The sequence below is a fragment of the Crocuta crocuta genome, unplaced genomic scaffold (assembly GCF_008692635.1).
Source record: "Crocuta crocuta isolate KB4526 unplaced genomic scaffold, BGI_CrCroc_1.0 scaffold16, whole genome shotgun sequence".
Classification (NCBI taxonomy): Eukaryota; Metazoa; Chordata; class Mammalia; order Carnivora; family Hyaenidae; genus Crocuta; species Crocuta crocuta.
In genome coordinates this window covers 7706559-7719665 of record NW_027531893.1, presented here as the reverse complement: position 1 = coordinate 7719665, position 13107 = coordinate 7706559, and the positions used below count along the sequence as shown (strand labels likewise).

The 13107-nt window shown below is 47.0% G+C and overlaps 1 protein-coding gene across 1 annotated transcript in view; it reads left to right on the top strand.

Annotated features, from left to right (window-relative positions):
* The window catches only part of GRIN2A (glutamate ionotropic receptor NMDA type subunit 2A), a 364034-nt gene that overhangs the window by 349063 nt on the left and 1864 nt on the right, over positions 1–13107 (top strand). Inside the window, exon 11 of the mRNA XM_077773268.1 lies at positions 7135–7373. Within this exon, the coding sequence (XP_077629394.1) occupies positions 7135–7373 (239 nt within the window). The remainder of the gene's footprint in view (positions 1–7134; positions 7374–13107) is intronic.

Sequence of the window (13107 nt, the reverse complement as noted above, 5' to 3'; positions counted from 1 at the left end):
AAGAGGGCATCACAACCCAGCTTCAAACCACACAGCGCATCTCTGCAGCACATCACTGCCTGGGGTCAGGCGCATTGGCCAGAAACCAAGAAAAGCAGTATGTGGATGTGTGCCTGCGAGGGTCTGCGGTGGGGCTGGTGTTAGAAGATGTATCGCAGCACATTTTCAGGCCCTGGACAAAGCCTAAAGGGTACAGGTTCAAAATGAACTTTTTATGACCAACCTCGGGGGAGCAATGCTCAGGAAGTCTGAAGGCTAGTCACACCGCATGCTATAAAATCTTTTCCCGAAGCAATCCCCTCAGCTCTCAGACCGTCTTACGGAGCAGAATGAAATCTAATCTGAAAAGCTACTGCAGTCCCTCTGGAAGTGCAGAGAAGGAGTCTGAGGGCAAATAAGGAACTGATTTCTCTTACTTTGGACATAACTGATTCCTCTTGGAGGGCTGAGCCTCCTCTCTGTCATGCCTTCCTGGAATCGCAGACTCTGCAAGTTGGCAGGGCAAAGGAGGGGCAGGACACCCACCCCCACGCCCCCAGCTGCCCTGGCTTCAGGCAGGAAATAACAGCATCTCCAACAGTACTTACTGAGTGTGGGCCAGGCTCAGTGTACACCTGACCTCACTGATTTCCAGCACGACTCGTAGGAGGTAAATACTGTCGTGAGCCCTTTGGTAGGGGCTAGAGAGACCACGCAGATTCCTCTCTCTGCCTTGTCTGTAAAACGGTTGTGGTGTTGGCACAAGACACACTGGGTTGATAGGAGAGTTGCATGGGTTAATTTTGGAAGCTCCTGGTACAGTGCCTGAAATGGAAGGGAATTTATGTAACTTTGTTAAATAAGAGAATAGGAAAATAGGTTAAGGAATGCATGAGTGGATGGGTAGGTAAACAGAGTACCTGGATCAAGGTCAAACAGGTCGTTAAGACTCGGATCCCACCTCCTGTGGCGGTCTAGACCCCACAGCGTGCCTGGACGTGGTCCCCAAACCCGTCAGGGAAGGGCACTCCCTTCTGAGGCTCATCCTGGTGTTTTCTACCTGAAATATGATTTTTGTGATTTTCAGGATGGTGTCTACTTGAATTTGCATCGATTCCTTTCTGCAAACTAGAAAACCATGGCTTGTACCTTGTGAGCGAGTGGCTGGATACGTACCAGGCAGCCTCTTAGAGCAGCATCCAAGCAGCTAATGGAATCAAGTCTCAGGCATATGCACGACTCTGTCTCAATTATTCTCGCCTATTCCCTTTTAGATTTTACATCTTTCTGGCTCCTGCCTCTCAAAGCCCTGACACTCTGCCTTTTCATGGCAACACTGGGATGGGAGAGAGCTGGGATGCCCGCTCTGTGTACTGGCCTTACAGCCTATCTCAGGATGGGACAGAACTCAGTTTGGCGGGAGTACCTGTGGCAGACATGTTCCCCCCTGAAGACAGATACAGGAAGAACTTTTGAACAAGTGTGACTTGCACGGATGGAGAGGTGTTCTCAGGTGCTTGTGAGCTTCCTGCCCTTAGAGGTATAGAGATAGGGGTTGGGGGGACTTGCAGCATCAGGCAGGGACCTGTCCTCTCAGGTGCAAGGAGGAAGCCAGTGTGGCCTGGGTCCAAATCCACAACGGTTCAGGCTCCTTGTATTACCAGCAAGAATGAGCCTGCTTCAGCAGACAGACTGCATTGTCCCACTTACCAGCTCTAGCTCACACGACCACATTGACAAAGATCGTGGCCTCTTTGTAATGGAAGAAATGGGGAGTGGAATGAGCATCATAGAGCTGCTCCCTCGAAAAATGGCCCTTGCCGCTTCACCCCGGCTGAGGACACGCATACTTCTCAGCCCCTTACTCCCGAGCCCCCGGCAAGCTTCCTTTTGATCTGTGTTTCCTCTATTTATATGGCAGAAAAACTCACCCAGCAGATCTGAACATGTTTGCGGTGCTGCCTAATTTAAGCCCCGGGATTCAGGGAAAGAAATAGAAACAGAAAATAGGGATTCAGTGCTTGCTTTGAGCTGCAGGCTATGAAAAATATCAAAATCACGAAACACGGTCCCTGATCTCCCCCAAGGAGATTACAATATACTTGAGTAAATTAAAAACGAAATAAGAAAGTATTTGAACTACAGTTCAGTGAACTAGTACAAAGCCACAAGGCAGGAAAGGAATAACTGCAAAATGATTGGAACAGGCTGTAACTGGGATTGAGAAATGTGCATTCGCCCTCCTTCCGCGACAGGTTCTGGTTTACCGAGTTGACTTATTCAAAGACAGGGGTTTGGGGAGAAGGCAGAAGACAGACCTTTGTATTTACATCATGAAAGGAATGTAATGATGTTTCTTCATTACTCAGACTGACCCTGTTCCGGGTATACAAAACATGGCAAGAAGACTCACTTTGGTGTCTTCACAAACTCCAAAGGGAGAGGAAAGTCACAGCAGGGTGTAGTTTTGAAGGGATGGCATCGGGTTTTTTGGTTTTTGTTGTTGTTGTTGTTTTGAGAAGAGGAAGCAGTTACGTAGAAGAGTTTGGATGAGCAGATGGGGGTGTTGGCTGGACACTTAGATGGTAACACACAGGCTCCCGGGACAAGAGTGATCCTGTGAAAGCTCTGGGGGCTGTTGGGAGGAAAGGAATTGAAACTGAGATGGCCCTTCCCATAATTGCGCCTGCACCACTGATGAACTTACAAAGGGACAGGTTTTCTATTTTCTCCCCCCATAAATATGAATGTTTTTTAGCCCTGATAACAGAAGTTTTATAGGCCTGTATGGCTGTGGTTGTGGTACAATGGAGACTAAATCAACGGGAGCCCCTTTCATGCTACAAACACATCACAGGGCAGGATGAGAAGCACGCACATGTGCACACATCTGCACGCACATGTGCATATGTACGCGCATGCACACTTGCACGTACGTTGGCACGCATGCACATTCTCGCTCCCACAAAGCACAGTAAAGATCAAAAGAAAACAGGGAATATGGAATATTCTCAGTGCACTTTTCTGCTGAGGCGCAGCGGCCTCGGGGGATGTAGGCAGTAGGGGTGGAGACGGAGGCTTCAACATCCACCTGGGGGAGAGAAAATGATACATAAATCTGAGACCTCTAGTGAATCAGTGCATCTGTGAAAAGGCTAGTAAAAGCCGTTCATCAACGTGAAGAAAGTAAAAGAAGTCTTGCCATCTGTTTGAAGCTCTGAGTGAGAAATTAAAGCCTAAATGAATATCGGGGCGCCTGGTGGCTCAGTCGGCTAAGCATCTGACTTCAGCTCAGGTCGTGATCTCACGGTTTGTGGGTTTGAGCCCCACATCGGGCTCACTGCTGTCAAGACAGTGCAGAGCTCTCCTCCTCTTTCTGCCCCTTCCTTGCTTGTGCTATCCGCCCTCCAAAAGAAATATGTTTTTCTAAAAAAACCTAAATGAATATAGAATTCCTAATGTACACTAAATGGTGTGGCAAAGACAGTCATCTTTTTTTTCATACAGAAACTAGTCCATTGGGAGTTTATGGAACCATCAAAGAAACACACTCAGAACCGCACCATAAGAACGTTCCTGTCGCCCAGCGCGCTTGGGGGCCCCATGCTTTAGGAAGAGAACAACTCTGCTGAATATTAGCTCAAACTCAAAAGCTACAAATAGCACAAGGAAGAAATCCACCATGAGGTCAGCACACACAGCAACCAGACGTATGTGATTCCCAAGAAAGAGGGGGGAGGAGGCAGACAGCATAATCTGAGAATAATCTAAAAGATGCTGGGTGGGTTTGAAATGATTAAATGTAGACTTTTTCTTCAATACTAACAGAAGAATGAGACATGAGGATAAAAACGAACGGGCAGAATTTTAAAATGGCCAGATGAATATCACAATTAAAACAGATCAAATGAAAGCATAATGCTAACTATTACTAATGAAAGAATAAATGAGCTGGAAAATAGATCTGCGGGAAGCAGCTAACTGCAGGACAGAAAATACTAAAGCAAAGTGAATCACCCAGAAAACAGAACAAGGAGGTTTAGAATATTTTAAACACGATTTTCAGAAGAAAAGAAAAGATAGAATTATCACGGGTCCTTAGGGGCTTGCAGATGAGAACAATGCGAAACCACAATGCACCTTATTAGAACGGCTAAAACCCAAAACACTGACAACACTGTTAAATGCTAACAAGGACGTAGAGCAACGGGAGCTCAGCAGAGGACACAAAATGGCACAGCCACTATGGAAAAGGGTTTGGCAGTTGCCCACGAGGCTAAACATATTCTTACCATACAATCCCGCCATCATGCTCCTAGGTCTTCACCCAAATGAGCTGAAAATATGTCCACACGAAAACCTGCACACAGATGTTTATGGCGGCATTATTCCTAATTGCCAAAAGTTGGAAGCAGCCAAGATGTCCTTCAGTACAGGGAAGAGGAGCAAACTGTGCATCTATGTGATGGAAAATTACTCACAAATAAAAAGAAAGCTGTCAAGCCATGGAAGGACGTGGGGGAACTTAAATGCACACTGTTCTCAGCACAAGCGCTACACTGTGGCCACAGCTGATCAGGAGCTTCAAAGAAGGATCCAGGAGATCCCTGGCATTCCCATCATGTGCATTTCTAGCCATAAGTACAACATTGAACGGATCCTAGATGATTATGGAGCCCCTCATTTCTAATTGTTAATGGAGTTCTTCTGCCTTCACTTGCCAACTTTTACTGTTGCCAGTTCATATAGCAATCAATACACTATAGTGTGAATTATTCCACTTACTGGTTTGCTCTGTTATGGGCTGAGTACAGTTAAATATGCTCGCTTTTTGGTGTTGTTTTGAAATTGATATTTTGTATCATTTTAAATTTTGTTGCATGTTTTTATAAATCAGATGACTGCTCACGTTTAGAAAAGATGCATGTTGTTACTATGAAAGAAGCCTATCGAAAGGCTACTATATGCCTTATGGTTCCAACCATGGGGTTTTCTGGAAAAGGCAACACTATAAAGACCATTAAAAGATCAGAGCTTGTCAGAGGTTGGATTGGGGTGTAAGTAGAGTTGAATCGGGGGCACACAAGTAGAATTTTAGGGTAGTGTAACTCTTCTGTATGATACTGTAATGACAGATACATGGCATTAAGCATTGGGCAAAACCCACAGAACCGTACAACATGAGGCATGAATCCTAATGCGAACTGTGGAATTTAGCTTATAATAATGTATCAAGACTGGTTCATGAATTGTAAAAAAAAAAAAAAAAAAAAAATTACCAAACCCGTGTCAGATGTTAATAGAGGCAACTAGGGGGATGAAGAAGAGGAGTGTATGGGAACTTGAAGTACCCACTGTACTTCTCAATTTTTCTGTAACCCTCAAACTACTCTAGAAAGTAATGTCTATTAATTTTTTACAAATGGGGGGAGAGGGAGAGTTGATATTCAAAGTAAGAATGGGGGAGATTTTTCCAGAATTAACGTTGTAAGTCACACATCGAAGAACACCACCGGCAGAACAAATTGTAAGGCAAATCCACACCTCAATCCCACACCAAAGACAAAAGGGAAGTCTCAAAAACAATCAGAGAGAAAGCATGGATTGCATAGAAAATAGCAACAATTAGATTACTCACCGACTCCTCAACGACTGTACTTGAGATCAGAAGAAAACTCAGTGACATCTTCAAAAGGTCCAGAAACAGTCATTATCCACCTCGATTTCTCTGTTCAGCCCAATCATTCAAGAGTGAGAGCAAACCAAAAGCATGGCATACCTATTTCCTAAAACTTAAAAAAAGGAGCATGAAAGCAATATTTGTGCTAACTTCTTCAAAAGGGAATCAAAGAAACATCTGCAGTATTCCCTTTACTTTTCTTTGCCTGTTTCATATTATATCTTAGACACACACACAAACACACACATCAAAATCATACTTCCCATTTAACATTATATGTTTTCTTTGATTTTCACTGTCCTTGAAGGATAATTTTTAAAGTCTGAAGTGCCATAGTTTAGTGAATTGCTAGACAGTTAGTTTAATTGCTAGATGTTTAGATCATAGAATTTCCTCCTAAATGGCAGCTGGATAAAACGCACATAAAAGAGAGAAAATAATGCTAAGCACGCCTACTTTTTCTTTTCCATTGAAAACCCCACCTGCTTCTCTAGCTACCTGAAGTGGCAAGGTGTTTAGTTTGCAATGAGCCATTCAGAGCTGATTGAGAAGTCTCTTTCCTGTTAGTGCTTTCTGCCCTAAGTGCCCTGGTAGTCGGCGACTTCTCCAGATAACCCCAGATGTTCTAAAGGAAGATGAAAGAAGAAACTAATATATTTGAGGGCCACCATGTGCCAGGCCTTCAGAACGATCCCGTGAACACTACTATCTATGAACACTTACCGGGAGCCGGGCACTACCTTTAGGAAGGTTCCACGTGTCAGCTCATTTGGTCCTCGCCAGAACTCTAGTAAATATGCACTATTATTAAATCCATTTCGGGGTGCCTGGGTGGCTCAGTCAGTTGAGTGTCTGACTTTGGCTCAGGTCATGATATCAGAGTCCGTGAGTTCAAGCCCCACATCAGGCTCTGTGCTGACAGCTCAGAGCATGGAGCCTGCTTGAGATTCTGTGTCCCCCTCTCTCTCTCTGCCCCGTCTCTGTTCATGCTGTCTGTGTCTCAAAAAGAAATAAAACATTTAAAAAAAAAATTTTAGATCCATTTCACAGACAGGAGAGCCGTGGTTCTGAAGCAGCTAGGAAGTGATGGGTCGTAAATCGAATGTGAGACTTTCCACGGCAGGAGCTGCCAGTTCATCTCCTGTCCTACTCCAGGCTTGGGTGAGTTTGGGGGACACAGGCAGAGAAAAAACAGGAAGGGCAGAAGACAATGATAATAATTACCAAAAAAAAAAAAAAAAAAAAAAGACAGGAACTGTATGTAACTATCCATTATCTCATTTCATCCTCCCCCGAATATTAGGTAGGTATTATTACCATTATTAGCTTCGCCCAGTGAGCGAGCATGTGCAGGCCTGGAGAGCTCAGGCACTTGCCCTGAGGCTGCATGCCCAGCTGTGGATCAGCCATGCCTGTCCTGGCCCCAGAGCGCATGCCCTGCTCCTCACTGCCTGTGGCTCTTGTCTTCTGTCCAGGCGAGATGGAGGAGCTGGAGACACTGTGGCTCACAGGGATTTGCCACAATGAGAAGAACGAGGTGATGAGCAGTCAGCTGGACATCGACAACATGGCGGGCGTGTTCTACATGCTGGCGGCTGCCATGGCCCTCAGCCTCATCACCTTCATCTGGGAGCACCTCTTCTACTGGAAGCTGCGCTTCTGTTTCACGGGCGTGTGCTCTGACCGCCCAGGGCTGCTCTTCTCCATCAGCAGGGTCAGTACCTCCAGCAGCTCCTTTCTGATGCGGCGGGCAGGTCCGGAAGAGCACGGGGCTTCCAGGGAATCGGGGGTGCTGGACTTCTGGGTGGGGGGCGGTCTGCACATCCCGGATTCTGTGCGTTCATAACCCAGGGTTAGCAAACCCAGATGACTGTGGAAGCCAGAGAGGAAAGGAAAATGGGTAAAGCAGGCTGGGCATGAGGAACATAGCACACGTCCCTGGGGTTCAAGGTGAGGGAACACTGAAGAATGCCTGCCATACCCGAAGGGGTCAGTCCTCAGGTCCTGCTGAGTATTGTCTTACGGCAACACAAGGGCAGTAGTATCGGGTCTTCTAGTCTATCAAAGAGAAAGTAGTCATCTGATTTTATGTGAAACCTTCCTTTTTAAAATGTTAGTAACTAATTCAATTATTTTTTAAAACACAATACCACACAGGCCAAACGAAGCACTCTGTGGCATCCAGCATTAGCAGCTGGATGTGCTGTCCAACGCGACTACCATTCCTGTGCAGGATGTCACAGTTTATGCACGCATCCCAGTGGGACACGTATGCCAAAACAAAATCTATGTCCAATGCCATGCTGTTGTCTATACGTCTGACAAAACATAAGGAGCATGTGCAGTGCAAGAGAGCCTTCGATGAAACAAAGACATGAAGGGCCATGAGGAAATGCACACACATCACACAGAAAAAAAAACAAAAACAAAAACATATTCAACCGAGCGTAAACTACAGCCCCGAACACATATGCTACAGTGAACTCACACACAACACAAGGAAAATCCCTCTCCTGTTACACAACGCAGCACATGTATATTACCATAAAAAGTACATATAAGTCATGAGTAATAGCAACAATCAGGCAAAATAATTATATTTATGAAGCACAGATATGTGCCAAGCATCCCGTAAGGACTTTATACTCTTCTTCTCATTCACCTACAAGCCGTCTCTGTCATACCTGTGAGGCGCGTAACTGTTCATAGCCCAGATTACAGATGGGGAAACTCAAAGTTATGAGGTTAGAGAATCACCCAAGGCTGCCCTGCCTTGGTGGAGACGGGGCTTGACTCAAGATGGTGTGGTACCAGCCAGAGCACATGCTCCTACACAACAAGCAACACAAGAGATATGATACAAATCATACTATACAACACATCTGTGCGTGGAACTGACATGATCTTGTCACTTACTTGCATCATAGTACATATCATTCACTCATCTTCTAACAGAATATAACATTATCTGTGTGCTAGTCTTCTCTCCATCCATCTACTTATTTCACCCATCCATCCACCATTTCACCCATACATCCATCTGTCCATTTCATCCATCCATCCCTCCACCAACCTATTTCATCCAGCTATCCATCCATCCCTCCATCTCATCCATCCATATATACACTTTACCCATGCATCCATTCATCCATCTGTCCATCCACCAACCTATTTCATCCATCCACCCGTCTGTCCATTTATTTATCTACCTATTTCTCCCATTTACTCACCTTGGAATGTTTTCACTCTGAAAGAATTTAATGAATTGGGATATGAAACATGATGGAAAAAATGCTTGGTTAAAAACACCTGGTTTTATATGCTAGCGGTTATTGGGAAAACCAAATAATCATTTTTAAAGGAATTTGTATATTCTTAGCATTTGGTGATTTTAAGAACTTTGGAGATTCAGAAGGCACACATGAGGCTTGGGGAGGAAGATTTATTTTTTTCTGTTCAGTGGCACTCTTGTTACGTTCTGTGCAAATACATATTTCCTAATTAACTTGATGGCATCTAAACACACAGACTGCTTAAAAATAACAACGTGCATGCATCTAGCTAGGTCTTATGCCAACTTTAAGCTAATTCTCTCCACCAATTACTAAAGGCTTTCCATACCCAATGACTCAGGGATTATCACGAGCAAACGCACACTGTTGCATTTCCTTGTAAATCCTGCTTGGATCTGGAAGAGCGTTTCCTCTGACTGAGATACCATTAAGGAGCCGGTTGAGAGGACTGTCATTATGAGAAATGAACTAAGTCCCCGTGCCCCTTCTAAGCATGGTGAGCAGGAGTGGGGGGCAGTGGGGCACAGAGGAGCAGGCTTCATCATGCCGTGGCTTTACAGGCTGGAATCTGAACTTCCGTCTCCCCTCCCTGGGGGAGACAGGACCCCTGTCCCACAGGAGCACCCCAGGGAATTCTGTGCCCCTTTGGGGACTCCCAGCCACCAGCACTCCTGTGTCCTCAAGGGCTGCAGGGAGCCCTGCTTGAGCATTGACCCTCCTTCTCCCCAGATAATATCTGTCTTTTAAATAAGTGCAGCTTAATATGTGTGAATGGAAGGATTTCATATTTAATATGCTTTCCTGCCTTCCTCATTTGTTAGGGACTCAGAATGAGCTCAGCACCCAATTCTATGCAAGGCAGGACTTCGGGTTGCTAGAAAAATGTTCCTCCTTTCCGATCAAGGGCTAACACGCATCTTTTAGTCTGTCTTATGGGCCTGTTCACACTGATGCCAGCTTGCATGTATGTCCTTTACACAGAGCAGGGGACACACACAGAAACAGAAGTGTCCTCACTGCAGGCCCATAAACATGGTCCTTAACAAATCTGCAGTGCAGGATTCCCAAGCCAAGAACCACCCCCCCCCCTTCCTACAAGGCAAGATCTCAACCCCACAACCAATCATGCCCAGTATGTGAAGAAGGGCTAGGCCAGACACGGCTTCCCGCCGCCCCATCATCTCCAATCCTGACAGCACCTGTGAGTTGGACATGATTACAGCCATCCTGTGAATATGGAGAAACTGAGGCCCTGAAGGTCAGAACTGGAGACGTAGCAAAGACAGAGACCACGGGGGTGGAGACTCCGGTGGCCTGCCTGGAGTCTGATCCCACCCACAAGCGCTCCACCGTCGTGACCTAACCCCCTCCCAAAGGCCCCACCTCCTAACACCCTCACCCTGTAGGGTTAGGATTTCATCATGTGAATTTGTTGGGGGGACGCAAACGTTTAGGGCTTAGCAGATACATTGGGGGCCAAGCCCAGACTCCAGAGAACCCCGGAGGGCGGTAGGGCCCATCCCCCATGGAGAATGTTCTGAGAGGTCAGGGTCCCCTGAGGGGAGCAGAGCAGAGAGCCTGGAGCAGCGCCTTGTCATCTATGCTGCTCTGGTCTCGGCCACAGCCGGGCCGAGGGAGGGTCCAGGCTGCTGTCTAACCAGAACGAACCTTCCGTAGTAAAGGGTAGCGTGCGTTTTTCTGCAGCTTTGGGGAAATGCATGGTGGGCACTCATGCGAGTGTGAAGGAGTAAAAGGTGACAGAAAAGAAGGGCACATTGGGGGTGACCAGTGGAGCAGCTCAGGTAGCTCATGTTTTTTGAGCCTCTACTGTATCTGAGACTGTGTGTGCATCGTCTGAACCTGCCCTCGTACCCACCTTGAGAGTGTGTGGCTCCCATCTTGCACCTGTGGAAACTGAGGCTCAAAAACCTGCAGCGGCTGGGCACCTGGTGGCTTAGTCAGCTGACCGTCCAACTTTGGCTCAGGTCATGATCTCATGGCTCATGGGTTCAAGCCCCGTGTCAGACTCTGTGCTGACAGCTTGGAGCCTGCTTGAGATTCTCTTGTTTCCTCCTCTCTCTGCCCTTCCCCCCACCCTCGCTCTCAAAAATAAACATTAAAAAAATTTTTTAAGCTGCAGCAGCTTATCCAAGGTCACAGAGCTAATAACAGCTGGAGCTGGGACTCACTTCCAGTTGGTCCCAAGCCCTGGCTCTCTCTGTGTGGCTCTGATATGCACCCCACCCCCTCCTCAGCAGCCCATTAAGAAGATGGGTCAACTCTCCCCCCCTGGGCTGGGTCCATCACGTGGACTCCTTCCCAAGGCTTCCACTTGCATAGCAGCACCTGGGAACTGTGTGAGCAGCATCCTGTGAGTCCCAGTGGGTCCGGGGATGAGAGAAAGCAGTCAGCAGCCAGCCTTCTGCTCTGGAAACAGAACTCAGCCCCTGATCACCTCGGTGGGCCCCCCTCACCTAGACAGCCAGCCCTTCTCGGCCGGTGGTAACATACAGCTCTGTCACTGAAGAGCTGGAGGGACGTTCTCAAAATCTCTAGCAGTGTGAGGGGGGCCCATTAGAACTACATTACAGATTTAGGGGAAAATGTTTTTAAGCAGGTTCCATACCCAATGTGGAGCTTGAACTCACAACCCTGATACCAAGAGTCACATGCTCTACTGACAGAGCCAGCCAGACACCCATAGGGGAAAAAAAAATCAACTCCTATTTTTATAATACAGACAACATGATATAAAGGCACAGATCTGGGCAGAGTCAAGCATACAGAAGACACACTGGTTTGCACCCACACAAGCCAAATCTCCCCAGGTCAGGGCGTAAGATCACTGTACTACTGAGCTGACTTGCGGGGGGGCAGGGCATGGGTTCACATACAAGGTTCAGAAGCACCATGCGGTGAAATGTGCAGTGCATCTGTGTGATTCCCACACCCAGCAGGAGGTAGGCAGGAAACACACAGCACAGAGACGCACAGAAACACATGCACACACACACACACACACACAGAATACATTAGGTGGCATAAATGAAAAGTCCCAAGTGGCAGCCCCTGTGGTTCAAACCATGTCCTGTCCCTCCGTCCCCTGTGCTCTGCTCTCTTCTAACAGAAGAGAAGCTAACAGCCCCACATGGTAGCAAGACCAGTCCCCTGCATCCGCTCCTTCTATTCCAGCCTCTGTATCTGTCCTTCCCCAAAATGTCGGGTCAATCACCCATGGATGTGATGCCCACCCTTAGACTGACCAGAAGGGTTTTCTGGTTGACCTGCTTGGATCTCATATCTTGACAGATAGCTTCCATGTGTGGTAGGGGCAGCTGCCCCGTAGAATTAATAATGGGTGGTCCTTTTATGTTTTTTAAATTTATTTTTGAGGGAGAGACAGAGCATGAGTTGGGGAAAGGCAGAGAGAGAGAGGGAGACACAGAATCTGAAGCATGCTTCAGTCTCTGAGCTGTCAGCACAGAGCCCGATGCGGGGCTCAAACCCACGAACTGTGAGATCATAACCTGAGCCCAAGTCAGACACATAACCAACTGAGGCACCCAGGCGCCCCTATGCCAGTTTCTTAGCTGACTCTGGTATCCAAATTCCAAAGATGATCCCGGGAAACTACAGTGAAAGATGAGTTAGCGACCCAGGCATCAGTTCAGTATCCCTAGGTGCCACTGCGGAGGCACTCAGACCCGTAGGGTTGGTTACATGAGCGTTCATTGATACCTTTTCTCAAACTCCGCATTATGACTGATGGCAAAAGTGTCAGATTATCTTGGGCCAGAGAGATCAGAGAAGCTGGGCGCTTTGCTGCAGGTCTAGTACAGTTAAGTAACATTGCCGGGGGGGCACCTGGGTGGCTCAGTCGGTTAAGCCTCCGACTTCGGCTCAGGTCATGATCTCACAGTTCGTGGGTTCGAGCCTTGCATCGGGCTCTCTGCTGACAGCTCAGAGCCTGGAGCCTGTTTCAGATTCTGTGTCTCCCTCTCTCTCTGACCCTCCCCTGTTCACACTGTCTCTCTCTCTCAGAAATAATTAAAAATATTAAAAAAAAAAAGAAACACTGCCAGAATTCAGGTTGGATTTCACCACCTCTCTGAAGCTCCCCCAAGAAGGACACATCTCCCTTCCACAGGTAAAGTT